A 23,421-nucleotide genomic window follows, 5' to 3' on the forward strand; every position below is an offset into this window, starting at 1 on the left:
ATAACTGCAGTGTTGGGGAGTAGTTAACTACATGTTGTTCAATTATATCACAGACAAACTTCCTAGCGTTTGCTGCTTTTTTTTCCCCTTTTTTTACTAAAAGAATAAATTTTATTTCAGCACTGTAAGTCATTTCCCAACCGGTACAAACATGACTGCCATCTTTGTCTCTTTCTGAGCCATTACTCTCCTCCCTGTGAGATCAGATCACCAACAGCCAGACGAAAAAAAATAAATAAAAAAAAGCAGCTTTCTTTTTCTTGTCTTTCCACAGTCAGGTGCTTCCATTATGCTAACGATGATGGCAAATTATACCAACCATAATCAAACAGCAATAATGATGATGATAATTATATAATAATATGGATAAAACTTTAAACCTTTTACGCTGCACAGATAGTGTTTTTTTGGTGGCCCTGGGTAAAATTATGTCTAATAGGCTGTTTTTGCATTTTTTTTTGTACGTGTGAATAATTAAGCGTATGCATGAATGAATGAAAACAAGCAGTAAAAAAAAATTAATGAAAACATCAGCTAGAAACGGAGGGAAACGATGAGATATATCCTGCAACTTCTATTGTTCTGATATTTCATCTCTCCCGGTTAGCACTATCCCTAAATCATAACACAGTCATGAAATAACCTACGTTGTCCCCTTAAACATTTTGCTAAATCATTAATTAGGGAGATTTCACCACACACAACCGTGTTTTTTGTGACAGCCTCGCGGGGGTTTTATTTTGAAAAGAAAATGCGCTTCGGCGGCAAGCCTGGAAATGTGGCGAGGTTCAGGGAATTTCAGCTTGAGAGGGTACTGGGAGTTCAAAATAACTGACGAAGAAGAGACCAGAGCGTGGAGCTGGCCTGACAGCGGAGATTGGCTTGACAGTAGAACCTCCTTGGGTCGGCCCGTTTCATTGTCAACATCCATTGTTCACTTCCGTGGTGGTTTTTGCATTTGTGTTGTGATTTTTGCATTTGTGTTTTCCGTTAATGCGCTTGTGTTCTCGAATTTGCAAAGCGTGTTGGATATGCAGTTCGTTCGACACGTCTCGGCCACCGTACAAAAGCAATATCTACCAGTTCAGATTAAAGCTGAAAGAGTCTAAGCACAAGGGTTAGGAGAATGTGTGTGTGTGTGTGTGTGTGTGTGTGTGTGTGTGTGGGTGGGTGCATGTTTGTTCGTGACATGCTTGCTGATGATGATAAGCAATGTTTTGAAGGCTGACAGGGAGTGGTCACTCAAATCCAGATAATGGCCCACTGTTCCCATAACGTATAGATGAACCCCAATACACACACACACACAAAATGTGACACACCAAACTTGTCCATCCATTGTACTGTTTATTGTCCATATTTAGACATGAAGTATTATTGCTGTATTCTCTGATGAGATACTGTATATATCTATGATGACAGTAAAGACTGATCATGACAAGGCAGCATACAGGCTGTAGTCAGAGTTCCTCTTTTATAATTAGTTTCATAATTAGAACCTCTGACCAGCCAGTGGTTTATGGAATCGTGAAATCTTGGAGTTGCAGCGCCGGCTGGATGGACGAAACACATGAGCGAGTTTGACCTTTGGAACAAGTTCACTTGCAACCCTGCAACCTCCATCCAAGTCTTTTTTTCCCCTGACAGTTTCCATTCGAGTCGGATATCACAATGACATCACACAACGAGCGCGTCCAAAAGAGGCGTATTAAAGTCTCTGACTATGAGTGTTTTTGCATAACTGCTACAGCAGTTGTTTGAGTGCAGCACGGCATTAAAAAGGCACTTTGGTAAATGCTGAGATGCAACAGAACATAATGATATGAATCGTTCGTCTACACTGACACTGTGTAAATCAGAATTATGATAAAACTGCAAGGACATGAGAATATAAGGGAGAAAAACGTTCCCTACAAAGGAAAAACATACTAAACAACAGAAGCAAACGGTTTTAAACGACAAATCAACTGAAAGCACCCTCTTCGGCTCGACAGGCTCTGCCCAGTCCTGAAAGAGGAAGTAGCAAGTCCGTATTTGGTCGGGGTCACCACGACGCGGCATGGTAACCAGGTCAGTACTCTTTGAAGCTGGTGTCAGGCCAGTTTCACACTTCCCTCTCTGCGATTAGTGGTAGAGGAAGCAAGATGCTAAACTACTGGGTGGAAGCCAACGGTCACCACAGGACGGGGAAGTCCATTTTACTGAAGCCAGGGTCTCTCCGCTGCTCCCAGTAGCTGTTGCTGCTCACCCACGTATCATCCTTAGACTTCCTGCACACACAACACAAATGGAATAATACTCAAACATTGCATCATCTGGTTTCACCAAATGACCACTGTTGGGTGGTAACGTGTAACTCAGCAACGTGTCAAAATGTTGTGATACCTGTAACATGTAGTGCAACAAATTACTATTTCAATTTCAGTCATTTTATTCAAAAAAGTTACTATACAAAAACTATATCTGACTCCCATCCCGATTCGGGTTTTTTTTGTTTGTTTTTTTCATTTTTTATAATATTCATATTCTCTCACCTAGCTTAGATGAGAAATGGCAGAAAAGTGTATTTTTTCTGGGTGGAATAATTCCCACTATTTAAATTTTGTCAATCAAAAGTAAAACAATAATTTAGTTAAACACTATAATTTAGTTAAAACACTATTTTTTATTATTTTTCCCACATTTTGAAGGTAAGAGAGGATGCAATTGCCAATTTCTGGTGGTGTAAAGAAAAATAATACAACCAGTAGTGTAACAAATTACTACTCCCAGGGAGTAATATGTCATGTCATAATATTACTTTAGAAATGAGCAATAATGTAATGAATAAGTGTTACTTTTTTTTGAGCGATGAGCCCAACACTTATCATGACAGCATAGGCCGATTATCACAAGGCTGCACACTGCAGTCACACTTTCTTAAATGTAACGTTTAGCTCATTCTAACCATCATACCTTCCACTTATTTGACAATTTATGCCCAAAAAATTACAAAAAAAATAATAATTCTGGTGGAGCCTTCTACCTAGCTCTGCAGCCGGGCTACAGGTTATGCTTCATACCTCAGTGACCCATCAGTCACAGTCATTTATACCATGTAAGGCGAAGTGGCTGCTGAGCACATGATCTCTGAGCATGTGTGACAGACATATTACGTGGAAACACGCATACAAATACTGTCTCTTATCTCTTACACAAACACACACACACACACACACACACACACACACACACACACACACACACACACAAGCAAACAGGGGCATACTTGAAGAAGCGTGGCTGGTGTGTCATGTTGTTGTCCTGCAGCACTTTCCTCCTCTCCCTCTGGAGCTGCTCTATCCGCTGTTTCTGCTCCTCGGCCCCCTCTATGTTCCCGTCCTCCAACAACCTGGATAGAGAAGCAGAAATAGAAATAGAGAGACAGAGAGAGAGAGAGAGAGAGAGAGAGAGAGAGAAAGAAAGAGAAAGAAAGAGGGTCAGGGAGGAGAATAGTAGGATTTGGACCCTACTAGAGGGCTACTTCAGCGGCTAGGGTTACCTCCACTCCTTCCCTCCCTTTTCCCCCCTTTTTTCCCCTCTTTTTTCCCCCACATTTACTGGAAAACCCTGGCTGTCCCTGCCTCTGAACAGTGGTGTAACTGTGTGTGTCATGAGAGAGAGAGAGAGAGAGAGAGAGAGAGAGAGAGAGAGAGAGAGAGAGAGAGAGAGAGAGAGAGAGAGAGATATGAGCTGCCCTAGATCCGCTTGAGATTATCACATGATAAAGGTCGACGTGAAGAGGTCAAACCAAAGTATGCATACTATAAAAGACTAATTGAGTGCAAATGTGAAGTATTTTGATGTGATAAAGACAGCAAAATAGAGGAACAGAGGAGAGCGCTAGGAAATGGACAGAAAAACAAACATAAATGCTAAAACAGATTATATATATATATAAATTATAATAGACAGATAGAGTGCTGACCTCTGGTCTGGCCTGAAGCGTGTGTCTGTGGGGGGCAGCTGGGCTCTCAGGGTGGCATCCAGCTCATTCAGCTCCACCGCAAACTGGGTGAAGCCATAGTACTGTTCCTGTTCCACTGGCATGGGGTCTACACATACACACACACACACACACACAAATGAATAGTTTTCACATCATGTCAAGCTCAGTTTTGTTATGTTTGATTGAATTGCCCAGGTGTAAAAGTTTTTTGAGTGACAGCTCCAGGGACCAATCACTCACTTGCTCTCCAGATGCAGGTGGCAGAAGGCGGGTCTCCTTGGTACACCCCCTCATGCCATTTCCCAAATATGGAGTGTATAACTTTTCCGTTTTTATCTGTAACCACGCCTTCTATCTCATTCACTACAGAGCTCCACGATTTTGCCTGAAAGAAATGGGGAAACAATCATTTATATTTGTGCCACTTGTGTAAAGTGGAAGAAATATATTGAGAGAAATGAGAGGTGATATTCCAATATGAATCCCATCATGTAATAAATATGATTTCCATGTTATTTCACCGCTTGAGAAGATTAAATCTATGCATGGCTGCCTAGTTTTCCATGCACTAGTTTTCGTTTTTTTTCAAAATGGAGTTCATCTCTTTGTCCAGAAGATGGTGCTGTTTGAGAGAGCAAGCCACATCCGAGCAGAGGAAAAGGATCAGGCATCTCTTCCTTTTCCACAGTTGGAGAACGGACAGCGAGCAAAAACAATCATAAACACTGTAGGGATTAAACATCTCTGTTTCCTGACCTTGACAAATGTGACTTTACACTGGCAGGCGTCACTGTTGACATTTTTGATGGCCATCTCTCCGTAATGTTCGATCCAGCGCTGGCCGCTCAGGATGTTGTGGATGCAGGACGTCACTTTGTTCCATTCGTAGTGGTCCCCAAACCTGGAGAACACACACACACACACACACATTTTAGTCCTGTGTTGCTAGATCAGGGATGATATTACACTTACTACACTTACTACAGCCTACACTGATACCTGTTAGTGTGGACACACATGCTAAACGTACAAGTGAGGACACACGCAAATGTACAAACATGCGCACACACACACATACAGTTAGTAAAGGACCTACGCGGGTAGGGTGACATGGGTGGTTCCCATGGGAACAATTTCCATGGATTTGCCCCAGAATTTGTTCTTCCATCGGACATCTAAAAGAAATGGACCACAAAAGAACAGGTGAGCACTTGGGAGACAGATAACCTACAGTATGTAATAAACACTCAGAAATCAAGGTGTGGCAGCAATGATAATCACACTTTCTTCTACTACTACGCCCAGCAGGACAGAGGGGGAAAAGGCTTGTTTATTCTAAACATGCTCTCTCCTGCTAACCTTGCCAAAAGGTGAAGTTCTTTGAATCACAGTGACATGTCGACACAGGTGGGTGATGACTCACCTGGGAAAAGGGGAGAGAGGGGGAGAGAAAGAGGTAAGAAGGGAAAAAGGCAATATATAAAAGGCTTTGCCATAGTATATAATTTAGGAAGGTGTATTCTTGACTTAGTCATTTTAAAAACAAAGAGTGTTAAAGGTGCTATGTGTAGCATTTTAAACAGCAATAATCCATTACTGCAATTTTGAGACATAACAATTATAATAAACAAACAAGATTATCACAGAGAAGATTGGCAGCCTCTATCAGCCTCACTGCTGCATTTTACTGTGAGCCATCAGGTCTGATTTTGTGGGAAATCTACTGGATTGCTTTACAGCACAAAACAGGAAGAGGGCGCTGTTCCTTCAGCGCAAAAGGAGCTTTCAGAGTTTCAGGCAATGGCAGATGGTGGAACAAGTGAACAAGGTTCATGGGAACTGCCAATTGCCATCACAATTAATTTGAGATACTGATGTTTAAAAAATACCACATGTAGCACTTTTAACATATGAGTCAAATCACAGTATGTATTATACAGTATATGAGTCATAATATGAGTGCTATATTCAAAATGTATATATTTGTGTGTTGTGTTCAAAGCACCCATGCAGTGAATTGTATATAAGCCCATCCTGTGAAGGGGGCCGAATCCCATGCAGTGAATTATGTTTAAGCCTATTTAGTAAACTGCGTGTCCTCTACCTGTTCAGCTATGAACCTGAAGCCCTTGTCAGGTCTGTCACACTCGTACGTCTCTCCCAGGACGGGGTTAAACGGCTTACTTCCTGCTCGATGGTAGCTGGACGCATACGCAGACACCGCAAATGTTGCAACATACACCTGCACAGACAACAGAGAGGGTGGATAAACGTCTGCCCTGTGTTTGTCTGTGTGTTCTCTCACTAGGAACGTGTGTGGTCCCACGAAACCATCGGCACATATGTCATCCTCTCACCATGCGCTGGTAGGGGTCGTGGGTCTGGTTGGCAGTGTCCAGCAGCTCGCTGTACTCCATCTCCTCACACAGCCTCTGCAGGGTGTTGAGCGGCTCGTTCAGCTGCACCGGCATGGCCACCTTGGACAGATCCTTACCGATGTTGTTCCGCAGGATGTTCCACAGGCTCACGCTGCTGCTGCTGGGGCTGGGAGAGGGAAGGGTGGAGCGACGACGAGCCAGGAGCGCCACGCTGCCGACTGGAGGATGACCGGGGGGATGAGAGGGGAAAGGAGATGAAGAGGGAGAAAAGTGGTTCCTTGAATTTACAGGGTGTCGATATTGGCCTTTCAGAAACAATCGGACATCAGCCAGTCATTGTTGTCCAATGCTGACATGATGGAGGTGAGGATATGATTTACTCAACTAGCTTCAAGGGTGTCAAGCCTGCAATGAAACCTGCCTCACCCTCACCCTGCCTTAAGGAGCTGCTAGCCCACCTAGAAGAATTTCATTAGTATGGCTTTCAGTGGATAGTTTTATTGTCCCATCATGGTCTAATTGCTGTTTCATAGTCTTTTCTACCCAGCAAAGAATAAAATTCTGGGGGAAACACTGAATACTTGTTACTTGGCAGCTTCATCGGAATCGACCACATTGTGCATACTGACCCTAGTCTGAAAAGTCTGGAATCATAGGAATAAATAATACTTAAGGAATTACACATTCAACAAGTTTTCTTTTGTCTGGTATATTTTTCTATTCTCAGCACACATACACACAAGCTGTACTGACACTGTACATCATAAATTATCTCATCCAATGAACAAAAACATCTTTGTGCTCGCCCATGTCAAGATTCAATAATTTATTGCCATGTCATCATAGTTGAGAGGAATTTACCTTGGTGCAGCTCCATTAAAAACAAAGACACATCTCTACAACAGCGATCTCCATACCTTAGAGACTATTTCCTGCCTCTACAAAACCATATACTTTTTTCTTGTCGCAGGTCGAAATTGAGCCATTTCATTAACACGCTGAACATCTGAAACCAGCACCATCTGCTACAGTGGATTACTGATGCCCGTGCAGCTGTGGATCCAGATGTGCTTTGTCGCATATGAAGAAACATGGTGTTCATTTTGCAAACATGTCTGGAAGTTGCCGGTGGTCATGTTGAGCATATTCTGTGAAGGAGTGAGTGATTTCCCTGTGATTCCAGACTTTTATATTGTTTATTTGATGCAAACATTTTCCCACACACACACAAACACACACAGAGCCTTACCCAGTCCCATGAAGCAGGCACACTGAAGTACAGACCGATAAACAAGACTTTCTCTCCTCTTTGACAGAATTAGGTCTCTCTCTCACAGTCTCTCTCTTTGTTGAGGGAGCTGATATGTCATCGCACACACACACACATATACAGACACACAACGTGTTATCATATCACTTACCCGAGTTGTGTCTCTCGCTGCCTCCCTCGTTGCTGTAGGTATCCATGGAGACGCTGTCACTGACATCACTGATGTAGGAGTCATCATCTGACACCTGGAGACACAAAGTCAATGATAAAAGGTCAGCGAGTGACCAAAACACAGCATCCCATGGACACACACACACACAACCCCACAAGTGTTTGCATCATCAGACTAGAAGCATAAAAATGTACCCAAGCTACTGTATGTTTGTTTAGGCAGATATTCATATTGATTTAAACTGCTAATGAAAACTGGGCTGGTGTAGGAAGGGAGAGAGCTTCCACTTTGATTCATTAGCTCCCTGCAATTTGTTCTAAGCATTAGGAAGAGGAAGAGGACAGTGCCTGACCTCATTCTCAGAGGAGGAAGAGGAGAGGAGGTACTCCTGAGCATCAAAGAACTCCGATATAGACTCCGGGATGGATGCTTTGCTCTCATTGGACGCCTGGTGGACCAGGGAGCGGGAGCCGTCCGGACAGTCCTGATTGGATGATTAGAAGTCAACTGAGAAAAACTGGATCTATGGTCTTAGGTGGTAGACTAGGTTTGTAATCATGCAGAACACAAATCTCAGAACACAAAGAATAAAAAACACACACACACACACACACAAACACACACACACACACACTCAGTCACTTACTGCGGAATAGGCGGTCTTCAAGCCGATGACCTGTGCTGATTGGGGGGCCTGCAGGTCAATGGTGTGTTTCAGCCTGTCTCTTTCTGCTGACAGGGAACTAAAGGCTGACTTCAGTGTGGTGTGGACTAGAGAGAAGCAAAGAGACAGGAAGAAAAGAAGAAACAGTAAAAAAAAAAAGGAGGTACAAACGTAACTGCTCAAAAGGCCCAGCAAACTGGCCCAGACCCAGGCAGGGACTCACTGTTGTTGGCCAGTCTGCAGAAGTCCTCCTGTAGACGGGATGCGTCTGTGGGAGAGTCTGGAGATTCGGGACAGGCCTCCTGGGTGTTGGACTCAGTGGTGGAGAGATTGGGGTTGGAAGCGTGGAGGCGGGGGGTGTTGGAGGAGATGCAGCTAGGGACCTGGAGGAGAAATTGAGGTCAAGGTGAAGGAGTGTATATGACTCAACTAGTATGGGAACAGAAACTGTAACTTTTTGTGAAGTGTTGATGCCGTTGCTTTGACCTACATTTGCGTTGCTGAACATTGGGAACTCGTATTTGGTATTCATCAGCAGATAAAAGAGAAGCTGTGCATGTACCTGTAGTGTGGCTTTGGCATCTTTGCCGTTGTTCTTGGATCGCCATCTCCTTGGTCTCTTTTCCTTCTTGGGGATGTCATAAGTAGATGCCTGCGGTGCCACAAGCAAGAGAGATACGAAGGGAGGAGTAAGGGAGTTGACTACCAGTTTTCTAGCTCATCACTCACTCACAAACAAAGCAATATCTTTCTCCTTACTGTTTACTCATTTCAAAAGTAACATTTTTACTTTACTTATTACTCCCTGGCAGCAAGTAGTTACATTATTTTTCTGTTATACCCACAAACTTGGCAACTGTATCTTATCTCTTACGTTAAAAAATCTAGATAAATCACCTCTCCTGTCAATGACCAGGGGAAGCAAATAGTGTTGATGTCCAATGTTTTTGCCATACTTTGGCTTGATAAAATCAAAGCAGTGGGAATACTACTAATGCCTGTGTGTGTGTGTGTGTGTGTGTGTGTGTATACCTGTAGTGCACTGATGGCTGGGGCTGAGTATGTGCGGTGGAGGACCTCCATGCTCTTCAGCAGCAAGTTAAGTTCCAACAGGTACGATTCACACTCCTCCAAGTCTGACAGAAAGAGAAATTAAATATTAGATGACAGGTTGGTTGCATCATTCAGACATAGTGATGACAGATAAGGCAGAAAACGCAAAATACAATGCAGTGACACATAGACACACTGCAAGATGGTGAGACAGGGAAACAGCGACCAGCCAGCGAGGCAGAGAGATAGGTAAGCAAAAAGACAATTAAATAGTGAGGCAGGTAAGCAGAGAGACAGTAAAACAGTGAGACAGGAGGGTACTAATTAGTGAGACAGGCAGTGACCAACCTCTGCAGCACTTGCCCATATCCTCTGAGGAGTGGAGCCAGGCACTGACCTTAGCCTGGTGGATTGACGCCTGCTTGGTAAGAGTAGCCCTCTGTTTGAGAGAGAGAGAGTGAGAGAGAGAAAGAGAGAGAGAGAGATAAAGGCAGAGAGAGAGAGATAAAGGCAGAGAGGGAGAGTTCAGCATATAACCTCTACTGTTTCAAATTTAAGGGAAAAACTAAGGCACATTAGACGTTTTCATGTCAACAAGCATCGGGCCGCCTTACCTTCCTGAGGGAGTCGTTGAGGGAGGGGGAGGAGGAGGCATGGGGGTGGAAGAGGTGCCTCTCGTGGGGGTACATGGCGATCTCGTTCTGCCGGAACACGCGGTGATGTCGCAGCTTCGACACCCAATCGTCAAACATCTCCAGAGACTTCACCTGGGTGCCAAAAAGTCAAATCAGGAGTGGTAACTTTGACAGAGCGGCTGCGTGTATCTTTGTATGCAGATAAAGAGTAAATGAAAGAGAGAGCGAGCAGGTGTTGGTGTAATTGTGTGTGTGTGTGTGTGTGTGTGTGCGTGTGTGTGTGTGTGTGTATATAGAGAGAGCGTATATTGAATCATGGTGAAATTAATTACCTTCAGGTGATAGATGTTATCTTCCGTGTCCAGATCGATGCACATGGATTTCTTCTTGATTGACATGACGGAGAGGCCAACGTCAATGCAGCCATGAAGCTTTCCCTTCTTCAGCTAAGCAAAAACACTTTGGTTAGTGTGTGCGTGCGTGTGTCTGTGTGTGTCTGTGTGTGCAAAAATGACAGACAGGTGGCGCTCTCGAGGTGATACCTACATCAGTTCCACGCTTTGAATACTTCAGGATGCCTTTCTCCAACACAAAGTATCTCTAAGTGGGTAGAAAGCAAATTGAATTGATAATGATTCACACAAAGTATTCTGTCAACAGTTCTAATATCCACCCCTGAATTTACAGTGCTCGGCATGCTTATTCCAGTCTTTGGTTATACAAATGCAGTTAACTCCTCTGAAAGAAACCGTATGTGGACATAGTGCAGTTTGGCACTGATAACACCACTTCCCCTTGACCTCGCCATTCAAATTTCACCCTGGCAGCAGTAAATAGTGATCAGTAGTCTGGAGAATCACCATGTATAGACCTAGCAACAGCTTGCTAGCACACCTCCCTCATCTTTGCAAACTTAACTACCTTTTCAATGCAAAATACTGCCAGAGTGCACCTGAGTATGAGCAACTAACCCCCATGTATATGTATACTGACCTGCTCCAAGGATGGGTAATTATGGGTAATTAAATATTTGATGTGCAGCTAGAAAATAAGCATTGTGAAACTTTTGTTAACTCATCATAACTCAAAATACAGGTCTATCTTACTCCAGGTTTCACAAACACCACAAATGCAAACAAACCCTTTACAACCTAAAAAAAACCTGTCAAACTGCCCTTGTATAAAAGCTTAAACAATGAATTTCTGAGTGAAAATAGGTCTTCAGTCCAATAAATGCAGCTAGTGACAGTGGTGGCCTATAACAAGTGACCTCATACTGCTGTTGCTGACTGGGCCTTTAAGAGGCTGGTGAGGTGCTCACCTTATGCCATCCCTTCATGGGCCATTTCCTCCTCTTGAGCAGGAAGCCCTCCTGTCTGTCAGGCTCCTGCATGCTGGCAGGAACCCCCCTCAGCCCCTCCACAATCTCCCAGCTGTCCTGGAGCGAGAAAGAGGGAGAGGAGTGTTGCGTGAGTTAGACAGACTGGGATCCATTTTCAAGTGACTTTCTTTCCATTACCATAAAGGGCAATAACACAATGTTAACGTGTCTTGGATGACGTGGGGCTTAGGGCATTTTCATCAAGTGTGGTGAATTTTGTGGGTTGCTGAGGTGTTATGGGGCGTTACATACACTGGATGGTGATAGCAGTGATGAATCAGCACAAAGATCTACCAAATAATGGCTAAAATACTGGGTATTGCAAAAACAATGGTATTACACTTTAAGTATTTGCTTTAGCTTGCAAAGAATGTGAGATGGTGTGGTTTGCATTTTAGGGGAAATCTGATTGGTTAGTCATAGAAAACAAGCCTTCCAGAAGAAATAATTGAATCAATTTCAAATGTTAATTTGACCCAGACAACAAAGACACACACACAGTTACACATGCATGCACACTGTATGCATATTAGGGCTGTTAGATGGCCTTAGGGACAACATGGTGCATGGTGCATTTCATTTCAGCACATCTGAGGTCAGCTGATGTTAACTGAGAAGACAAACAATGTTGAAATGCTAACAGTGGCTGCAAGCTCTTTGGCAACTGAATGCTCATCCAGCAAACACACACATACAAACAAATAGACTGACACACACACAGGCATAAACACACACACACCTGGTTACTGTCATGCTTAGAGGAGCCGCTGCTGTCGCTGTGAGTGGGCGATGACGACGTCATCTTTGTGCGACTCGACCGCCTCCTGCCCGCCGTTGTCTCGTTTCTATGGAAACCGCGGCAACAGAGATCACAGCGGAGGCGCCAGGAGCATCACTCTGACCTTATGAAGGCCGTGCCGCAACACTCAGCACTGCAGAGAAAGGTTAAAACAAACAGATGTTAGAATGGCAAAAAGGGCAAGCTAATTTTAAAGAGAGCGGTGGCAGTGTGTAGGATCAGAGAGATAAAAACAGAGAGGAAAAACTTAATCACTGTCTGTCTGACTGTCTAACAGCCCAATTAAGGACATGAAATCCCCACAGCCCAATGTGGCTTTGCTTTGGGGAAGCTGGACATGATTTAAGAATATCCAGGAAAAAACACAGCAGACTGATAAGCTTCCATCACGAGCACTACGGATGTTCAGGGTTCAACGTTTATCATGTGAAGTCACGTGTCTGGCTTTGTGTGGATTGTTGTGATGAACTGCAGCTAACCAAACAGTGAAACATCAAAGTCATCAAAGTCATCAAAGTCACCATTCATGACCACGGCAATCAGAGTCATCAAAGGTTCCTCGGACAAGCACATTAGCATGACTTGCTAAAATCCCCATCAGAACATACTGGGCATTTCCCATACAAGAATATCATCAATTACAATATTAAAGGTTTCCAGCAAACAAAAGAGTCCAGGCTACGGGATTCAGTGTGCTACATGCAGCTTCCTCTTATGCTTAATTCAATTAATGTGAAACTGACCAGTGCGGTTGAGTGGTTAGCTCTGAGAGAAGTATGTTGGATGGATCGGTAGTGAAACTCTAGGATTCCCTCCATTGAAAGGATAGAAATAGGGCCATAATTACAGAGGCGTTCAAGTCTATGGTTGTATGGGTTGAGCGGTGAACACCATGTTCACATTCTCACTGTGATGTAACATGCATTCCTCTCCTTACCACAAATGACATGTCCCAACCTGGTTAGGTGTATGTGCTGTGTCTGTGTTATGTGTCTGTGCCAGTGTGTGTTATAGAGCCACTCCCTTCGAACATTGACACTATCAATAGCTTAGTGTGTGAACTGTGAGATGAGATCAAGTGTGTTTGTGTGTATGCGTGTGCACATCTCTGTCTGGTGGAATAATACAGTGAGCGAATGCCCTCGGGCCACGCGTGCACGCATGCATGCAAATTTGTTTCAACTTCTGGATTTAAAGTTTGCTGCTAACTGCATCCTCTGCAAAGGGCCTAGTGGTTTCTGTGAGTGTGTGCGTGTGTGTGTGCGTGTACGCTGTAGCTCCCCAAGGCCTCAGTTAAAGTCAGTGCCATGCCCAGGACATGAGTCATCAACAGGAAAGAATGTGCTCCGTGCTTCGATACCCCCGACACAACATAACACACAGCTAGCTACAGTCAACACTCAGCTAAAAGCAGACTGAAACACATGGACGGCCCACATACTGTGCAGCTCTGTAGCACAGAGTAAACGAGCAGACAACATATTTGACTAGGCTTCAAATGACAAACTTAAGGAGCGCTTGATTTAGCTCATCAGGCTGTTATGTTCCCACTTTTCAAGCTGTGATATGGTAGGCGTGTTCAACTGAACTTCAGCTGAGCTTTTTTGGATGTAAAATACTGTTTGTGCTCAGTTCTGGGATGTATTACACATAATTAGCGATTGGGCAAAATGATACACTAATTAGATCTGTGTAAATAATACATCTATATTAGGTGCACTGCAACCAGCAAAGGTGCATCCAACCATCAAAACACACTGTATCAGCATGAAGCGTAGGAGCCAAGGGTCCCGACGGTGAATTTCCAGCTCCAACTGAATTCCACAGAGAATACAGATAACCGTCACCTAAATACACACTAAGTGGTGAGTGAGGGCAGCACCAAGCACCAGTTTACATAACACACTCAGCCTCTGCCTTCCATTCCTCAACCCTTTTCCCCTTTTACACAGCTCAGCAGCAAACTTTGCAGCAAAACACTTCCTGACAGCAAAACATCAAAAACACTGCTTCAATTCAGAGATTTTTTTTATCCGACACTAACTCATTACGTGCAAACCGCTTCCTCCCTTTAGTGGCTGAAAAGCTAGTGTGAAAGCTGAGTGTTAGTCTAATAGCAAGAGGAGGCTATCTGCCTTGGATGCACTGTAAATACCACGAGGCTGGGAGATAAAAGTCCCCAAACATCCCACTGAGTGCCCTACTTACCTCGACTGAGTACTGTAGTATTGTACACCACTGGGGCTACTGCACTGTAAGACTAGAAGTGCTTGGTTTTGCCTTCGGTCTTACGCAATGGGAGTCAATCATTAATGGCACTACACCTTGTAAAGGACCTGTTAAGATGGAAAGGGGTCATTGTCGCAGCAGAGGGCCAATGCCACCAAGTCACAAGGCCTAAATGAGGGAATAAAAGTTTAAAGGTGATGGAAATCGGAAGACTTTATGAGGTGATGGAAATTTGACTACTTCAGGATTTTTTTTTTACGCTGTGTCAGCATTCTTGAGATCAGCTGTTGGCAGAGAGGCAGAGATAGAGCAGATGCAAATGGACAATAAAATTGAATTGTGTGGGAAAACTGATACTTCTTTCCTATGCATTTTTCCGTGCAGGAGCTCAGCATTTGTTGACAAACATATCAGCACATCCACTGAAGGAGAGCAGCAAAGAGCTCATCAAAATCTGAAACAAGTGGTGGTGTTTGCCTCAAGTAAGTGCTGTACTTTTCAGAGAGATGACAGCGAGCGTGACACTGGGTCCGAATGTTTGTATGAGAGACCAAAAGGCAACATTTTGCATAACATGAATGCTGTGTGGTCTAACAAACAACCCATGCACAGCAAATGAATCTAACTCGGGCATGCTTTTGTTTTTTCCCCAGTAGCCTGTTTTCTTGTTTGCCGCACTGAAGAAAAATGACCTTGATGAATGGGTGACTTCAGGAGGCAGCAGCAGAGAAACAGATGCAGACAACACAGGGCAACAGACTTCTACTCATCCCATCCCCGGCAACCAGCCAAGTGTTCGGGCCGCTGGGAGGGCTTCAGCCTTCCACACGACTGTCCCTCTCCTTGTCCATCTGTGGCCTGATGGCTGGTCTGGACACCAGATTTACCATCTTGTGTTCCCTCAAACTTTTCCTGTTCAAACTCTGCATCTTGGTAAATAAACGATAAATGAACATTCATGCAATTGCCCTTTGAATTGCTCTGGAACGCAGCTTTTGGAGGCCTATTAGGGAGTATAAGCTGTTGTCTAGCCTGACACAAACAAACCTAATTCAACTAAATATCTCATCAACTCCAACACCACATACTTCGTGAGGTCAGTATGGCTGCAAGCAACACATACATTGACAGCAACCCCGTGGCTTTCCTGGAGCGAAGCCTGGCCTGTTGTTCAGTTTCCATGACAGGATCTCAAGACAATGAGACTGAAGCCTGAGGAATTGTCAGGCTGGACTTTCCAGTCTGGGCATGACAAACACACAGACACACACTGAGTAACCAATCCATCTGCTTTCTGCCTATACACATTCCTCCAACAGCAGGACTGCTATCAAGCCGACAGTCTGCATAGTTGTATATCCTCTATTACTGCCTGACTGGAAAAAGGCCCTTATACAGATGGCCCATCGGTAACTCTGCCTCCCATAATGTGCCAGAATCTTCTGCCAAAGCTTCTTCGCAGAATCATCGTGCTAAAGCTGTGCATGATCTACTGATTATAATACTAAGAGCCAGTGTAAGTTGCTTTAAATAGGCTCACATCTGGCAGCATCATCTGGCTATATCATCCATCAACACCTAAATTCTTTAATGGTAAAAAGTAGGTGCCCATAGATTGATGTGTTGCAACATCTGGTTCCGGATTGCCTGGTGGCGCTGACTCTCATCTGATCTCTAACAATGTATCTGATCAGCTGCACCGGCTGATGGCATTGACCTGTTTGCATGCAGTAAACATAAACAATATTAATATGTGAAAGTCGTATAGTGTCTATTAATGTGTCCTGTATGTAGGCACAGAAAAACTAATGTGAGCATCAGTGAATGATCAAAGGGGTAAAAAGCAGCCCCAATATGCCATTCAACAGTCAGCAATTTCTATGTGCACTGAGAGAGAGAGGGAAAGAGAGGGAGAGAGATAGAGAGAGCCTGAGAGAGAGAGGGAGAGAGAGAGAGACTTGGGAATTAGCGAGCCCATAGAGTCTTGACCATTGTGATTCTGAGAAGCCACATCACAAAAGATGTCTTTCTGTCTCCTTCCTGCTGAGACAAGGGACACTGTGTATTACCGCTCCATCACAGGTTGCCATGGATACAAAACCCAAGGCAAAGGCGAGAATATATTCCGTTTGTTTGGGCTCGAAGGAAAATCTGAGGGCATAAAACATGGGGCTATTTATAGAACCGGTGCCGTTACCGGCTGAAACGTGATTTCCCTGAGTCTCATAGTACCGACCGAGCAGCTCGGCTGGAATGTAGGGCACAACATCCTATAACCTTACAAAACCGTAAGAGATCACAGGCGGGGTATTTTCAGAGTAGCCACTCGGTGTATTAGTCAAGGCAGGAGTGCTCTGTATTTCCCAGCTTGTAAGTGGGTGTCGTGTAAAGGAGTGAGTGACAGAGAGATAACTCAGTGAGTCACGGTCATGCTGGATGTTTAAGCCCAGACATGTCGCAGTAGGCTAAACATTTTGCCTGAACCGTGATCGACTGATGGTGTGAGACTTTATTGATCCCTGTGGGGAAATCCTTTTTTCACTCCAGGTCCAGAGTGCAACCCTCCAGCCGGTGGGGACTCAGTGCCTTGCTCAAGGGCACTACAGCAGAGCAGATGCATGCCAGCACAGGGGCTTGAACCCATGGTTGTCGGGTTGAAGGACGGTCTCTCTAAGCACTAAGCCACAAAGCAAACCAGGTTAGGTAGAGAGTCATTGTCAGTGGTAAATGTAAATATGAGTCTAGGCAGGTTTTTGATGAGTAGGACTTCTAGTTGAACACATTTTTCTCCTCCATTATAAGAAAATCCATTTGGCTGTACCATAATGACCTGCAAGCATTTTACAGCATCATTATACATGTATAAATCCTGTGTAGCTATCAGTCCTCATAGTCAGCGATTAACAAAAATGTCTAACTCCATTTTTTCACCTTGTGCAACAGTGCTACCGCTTTGTTTACATTTGGATTAATCACTAGGCCTTTAGAGAGCCAAAGCAACACTTGCACACCAATAGGCGTTACATGCCTGCAGGGTGTCTATGAATGACACAGTGACAGCGAGGCCAAATTACCGCTCATGCATAAAATGATCATGTCTGGACTGATAGGTGCTATTAAGGCCACCTATTGATTCTAATAGGCTAATACAATCAGATTCACTCAAGTGCCACCAAAGATGACAGGAGCTGAAGATTTAAACAAAAAAAAAAGTTAAAGTGCTTATGGGTTCATGAGCATTTTATGAATCAACGGTCTGTGCAGCCTGCTGGGAATCATACTGTCCTATCCAGAAGTCTCAATATGCTATAAACCATCATTTGCAATGTGGAATTAAAAAAAAAATACAAAACACTGCCATACTATAATCCCACAGACAACACTAAAATCAACTTTGGCGGAAAGAGGGTTTGTACAGCCTACAGCTATTCAACTGACTATGGAATATTCCTTAAATAAAATAGTAATAGTATAGTAATTCTACTATATTTTATAAGAAAAACATTAACGCAATTATCTTAGTCGATATAGCAAAAGAGCGATAGCATATGAGATAATAAATACCATAAAGTAGGATAAGGTCACCATAATATGACTATTGAGTACCACAAACACACTAGAATTCCATATAGGAATATTTTGTTAGGGATTATATAAGCACATTATCCACTTTAGCATGGATAAATGAAATAGTAAAAGTTAATGGTGGCAAATTCCTTGGGGTGAAACCACAGGTGTCCCGTGTAAATTCGGAGCCCAGCACAGTAACTCTTGCCAGCAGCCAACACAGCAGCTCAAACTTGTCAGCACAGACAAAATGTCCACATATTCCATGTGCCCGTAAAAGCCTGAGCTCACAGAGAACCGATAACCACCAAACACCGGGTTAACCTGTACACGGAGCCTTTGACACGCCGATCCAGTACCTATCTGTCGAGGAAGTCCCATTAATAATTCTATCGAAAGCGATATTTCAGCGCCGAAACGGTCACCTAAACGAGAGGAGACGACAGGAGCGCTGTCAACTCTGTCGCTTCATTCAAATGGAGGCTAGACGAGAACAGCGAAGACACGGAATGAATTCACACAAGTTATGAGTATGAATAAAACAAAAGGCTTACGGTTCTGAGGCGAAAACTACTGCATCATATCCAGAGATAGTGGAGAGATGTTACGGCTCCGCGCTTGAATGCCCGAGCGTTGTGGAGAGGGAGGGGCCTGTCTGGTGGGCAGGGGTGACTGACACTCGGCCTAGCCAATCACACTCGAGAATAAAAGAAAAAAAGAAAACAGTGGTAGGGCGGGCACTTTTTGAGCTGACCCATACTGTGACGTGGTCAAAAACCTTAGGAAAAAAATTTCCAGGTGAGAGTGTGGCGTCAGGTAAGCTCATAGTGCGTCAGGTAGCCTCGTGCTGCTTTCAAGTGCTGTTGGAAATATTGTATTACCCTAAAAGTGCACATGAACGACCCATAAAATAGTAAATATGACTGGAAAAGTCAGAATATTCTATACATACATAACAATTAATGGTTAAAGTTATGTGTTTTATAATTATATTATATTGTTTGGTATTCTATGTAAATAAGTAGTGTGGTTGTATGTTTCTATTTTCACCCTTAGTTTTAGCATTTTTTGTTTTCAATAACTTAACTACATAACATCTATTACATGCCTGATGTGCATTTTCTCATCTTCATCTTCACCACTGCAGCACAGCGTAGCTATGTGCTCCTTGACTTCTATTAAACAGCCATAAAAAAAACAAAAAAAAAACAGTCAGTTTTGTTATTATTTCCAATCCAAAACTTGACTGCGCACCAAGATGTATTTATGACTTTTGAACTCGGAAGTATGCGTTCTTGAAGGCAGCATCAAAGGTCAGATAAACTCAAAGCCCGTCAGATAAGTTCATAGCCCGTCACCGGTTAAGCTCCCAGCTCAGGAAATACCATTGAATTCATTTACTTTTAATGGCTGGTGCGGAATGTATAGGATACAGTTCATACACATATAAAAGCCTGCTTCCCCAAAGAGAGAGATAGATGTGAAGATATGTATTAATAATCTGTCAACACTCATTGCTTCATACCACAGTACACAGCCTCATGAAACACTGTATGATGATTTTCCTCATTCCTTCTGGTTGCAAAAGATGGCTTTACCCACAACAGTTTGACTATTCACTGAAATGATGAGTAAGTAAGAGAAGTAGGAAACTTAGTATGAGTGCACCCAGACTGAATGAGTGAGTGAGTGGGTAAGCGAGCGTGTGTCTGCATGTGTGTTTCTGCCTTGTCTTTCTCAGATACAGTCTACTTTATGCTCCTGGTCACGTCATTTCTGGAGCAAGCCCTCTTCAGTCAGTCCTCTATTTTCCTTGTACCTTCATGCCTGGATTTGTTTACCCAACGAAACAAATTCCCTCCTTTGCATGGGCATGAGGCTGGCACTTCCTGCCGGGCCTATTTCTATGGTAACAGAGGGAAGGGAAAACAAAAAGGGGGAAAAGTCTTTGAAAGGAGAGTCAGCATTGGGTGTGTCCAGAGAATTGACAAAGCTCTTTAGTGGTGTTTGGAGTTCACAGGAATGCGGACTACATAACAACTGGCTGTGTTTCTTATGAATGCTGATTGCAGAAGTAGGCACATGATGTGTGTGGTGTTGCACGCAGAACAGAGGGAGAGAGGGAAGTAGGAGGAAGAGAGAGACTTTATTATTATCAGTGTATGTATCACCGATCTATCCATAGACAAACCCAGGTGGATTACCAGATTAACTAAGGCAGTGGGAGCCATAACATACTGTACCACACCCTTACTTACCTGCACACACACACACTCTCAACCACAGCTGTCTACAAACTGACATAGTGAGGGAGCAAACTTCAAATGCCATTAAATTTACACTGATTACATTGATTTGTAACACATTTTGAAGTTATTCTCAGTAAAGAAACAAAGAGAGGAGAGAGTGAAAGAGAGCTGTAAGGTGGGGTAGTGATAGGTGATAGTCGACATCAAATTCTGCGCATGCCAATATAATATATATATATATAGCCTATATATAGTCAGGTTTATTTACACAGCTCTTCATCACAAGCATGTCTCAAAGGACGTTGCAGAGAACAAGCCTATAGATCTAACTGATCAACAGTCAATCATAAAACCACATGATGCAATACATTATGCAACAAAATAAAACAACATCTATTACTTTACAGCTCTCTCTCTCTCTCTCTCTCTCTCTCTCGCTCTCTCTCTCTCTCTCACACACACACACACACACACACACACATTATGTATGACAGTGTCATCTATGGGTTAGATATGGTTACTGCACACCAGACATCATTCTCCAAAATGAATCGCCACAGCAGCTTGTGTTCATACAGTAGATGGAAATGTCTCTCACTGCATGGACCGCTGCTGGTTTGTCACTCAGTTGATGCTGACAACGCTGCTGACTGACTTCAGCTGACAAGCAGGCAAAGAAAACACAGAATTACAGAAACTGCCTTGATGTTGCGTTACACACCGTAAGAAAGTCTGTGCTGCTTAAGTGTCCTTGAGCAAGACACCGATTATCTCCAAAAGCTCTGTTCTCTAGCTGAGCCTGACCTCTGACCAATACAGTATTACATTATTAGTAGTAGTATGCACTGTACAAAAAAAAGGGCCTCTATTTGCTATAATGGTGTGAGTCTGCAGAGGGCGATATTGTACAGGAGCAAACAGAGCAGTGTGGGAGACGGAGTGTACAGCTGCAGATCAGATGTCTCTGCTCTCTAAGTTACTGACGACTTTGTTTTAATGACTCATAAAGACCCCATTTTTCTGTAATCCCTCTTTTGTTTGTAACTTGCTTTGCATTATGTTATTCTGAGTGATGCAAAGCCAGTGTGTGCATGCTTTCATGTGTGTGTTTGTGTGTGTGTGTGTGTGTGTGTACAACCCTGTGTATCACTGTTTTCAGGGTGTTTGTGTGCGTGAGTAGGAGTGTTATCTTCCATGCAGCCCAGTGATCTTAAGGCTAAAGGCATTACCCTCAGTGCCATTATGTGATTGAGGCTGATTATGTGCGTGCAGACAGTTTCTATCAAACCTGGGAGATCAAAGGTTTGCCCCCTCCCTTCCCCAACACACACACACACACACACACACACACATCATCTTTTACGCCACCCTCCCCTTCTTCCTCTATCTCCCCCTACGCTTTCTCTCTATCCCCTCTCTCCCCCTTTCAACAGAGTAATGGCATGCTCCATAATTTTTTCCAGATGTCCAGTACCTCCCTCTCCCCCTCCCCTTCCTCCTCTATTCCCTCCATTCTTAACTCTCAGAGGGCTGACTGAAATCCCGATAGCTGTGCCACCCCTCCCTCCCTCCCTCCCTCCCTCCGTTCCCTTTTCCCCTCCCCTCTCTCCCCCTCTCTTCCCCCCTCCGCTCGTTCGACGTATTCGTCTCCACGACAAAACGTGACCCCGGGAGGTCAGGAGGAGGCCGCAGCTCCCCCGAAGCGGAGAAGGAATGCCGGGCAAATGCGTTTCCCACGTTTCGCGATGCGCTAGTGGTATTGCAATCAGCCATTTGGTCCACTGTGCGTTTCCATTGCACCGCTGCTTGTGACTTACTCTTCTGTTGCTCCGATCATGATGGGGATCTGGAGAAGAAGTGAGAGAGAAGAGTGTCTTTTTGTTGCCGGGAATACTGTATGTACAACTGGAGCGGGACTCAGCCTTACGCTCCCTCTCTCCTCCACACCTCCCCTCCATCTTTCCCTCCATTTCTCCCTCCTGCGATGGGAACCAGCTGGGCCGAGCAGGGGAATGGTGGGACGGAGGAGGGGGGTTTGTTGCAGGCATGGGGCCCAGGTGCTCCCACACTCTCCTTATACACCGACAGCAGCTCCGGCCAGACAGACTGTACACCGAGGCCAACCTGCAGCATAGGTGCACCTACTGTATGTGTGTAACATATGTATACAGCATAACGACAGGCTTTTATGTCATGCTCATGGAAACATGTCAGCGCAGACACAGACACATGTTGCTGAGAGGGTAAGCAGTCTCTTTCCCCATCTCCCCCTCTAAGCGTTTAAACACGCTCAAACACACACACACACACACACACACAGTTCATGCATGTGAGTGAGGGCTGGATCCGAGATCCCCGGCTCTAGCTAAAGCACTTAACGATCCCAACAGCTGCTGCTCATGTAAACTCTCCAAACCCCCAACTACCCCCCCATCCCTCCCCACCTCTCTCCCTCTCTCCTCCCTCCCCTTTGCTTTGCTCTCTTTCCTTTCTCTTGCTTCTTTCATCCCCGCCCATTGATTCTTTAAAGCAACAGAGGAAGAAATTGTATACAAGCACGCATACAAAACAACACGTACTCCCATACACACATAAACACACACCCATGCACACACACACACACACACACACACACACACACACACACACACACATGCTCTCCAGCCCCGCCACACACAGATAGAGCCAATCTGCTGTTTGTTTGAGTTAGTTCCCTATTGATCAGAGTTCCGGTTGAGGGCTAATCCGAAGCACAAAGCTGCTGTTCATCTGCGTCCCGGCCCATCCTTTGCCCTGATTGCTATCATGAGCCCCAGATATGTGCTCCTTCCATGCAGTGTTACATTACGAGGCTGTTTCACATATACGGCTCGTCTCTCGGGTGCGTTTTAGGCCTGTGGGGAAAAGTGAGCCTCTGAGATCCCTGAGCTCTGACACAATAAGACGCATATGTTTCCAATCGCGCCGCTTCCTGCAAGCTTGTGACTTTGTGCGAGGCTCATTAGTCCCTTGCACTGTCACCCCTGCTATGTGTGT

General features: G+C 44.2%; 1 protein-coding gene across 1 annotated transcript; it reads right to left on the reverse strand.

The window, feature by feature from the left end:
• Positions 1–1,327: 1,327 nt before the first annotated feature.
• Positions 1,328–18,752, reverse strand: LOC139927197 (oxysterol-binding protein-related protein 3-like). Its single transcript, XM_071919245.2, has 22 exons — positions 18,691–18,752; positions 12,281–12,473; positions 11,482–11,598; positions 10,707–10,760; positions 10,493–10,606; positions 10,140–10,292; positions 9,874–9,964; positions 9,505–9,608; positions 9,035–9,124; positions 8,696–8,855; positions 8,455–8,579; positions 8,161–8,292; positions 7,788–7,881; positions 6,346–6,584; positions 6,093–6,230; positions 5,348–5,411; positions 5,085–5,163; positions 4,745–4,889; positions 4,229–4,373; positions 3,968–4,094; positions 3,269–3,391; positions 1,328–2,270 (listed from the first exon to the last, which is right to left on the reverse strand). The coding sequence occupies exons 2-22, from the start codon at positions 12,341–12,343 to the stop codon at positions 2,174–2,176; spliced, it is 2,454 nt and encodes an 817-aa protein (XP_071775346.1). The 5' UTR covers positions 12,344–12,473; positions 18,691–18,752; the 3' UTR covers positions 1,328–2,173.
• Between the last annotated feature and the right edge of the window lie 4,669 nt (positions 18,753–23,421).

Source organism: Centroberyx gerrardi, chromosome 19 (genome assembly GCF_048128805.1).
Source record: "Centroberyx gerrardi isolate f3 chromosome 19, fCenGer3.hap1.cur.20231027, whole genome shotgun sequence".
In the NCBI taxonomy this organism is placed as follows: Eukaryota; Metazoa; Chordata; class Actinopteri; order Beryciformes; family Berycidae; genus Centroberyx; species Centroberyx gerrardi.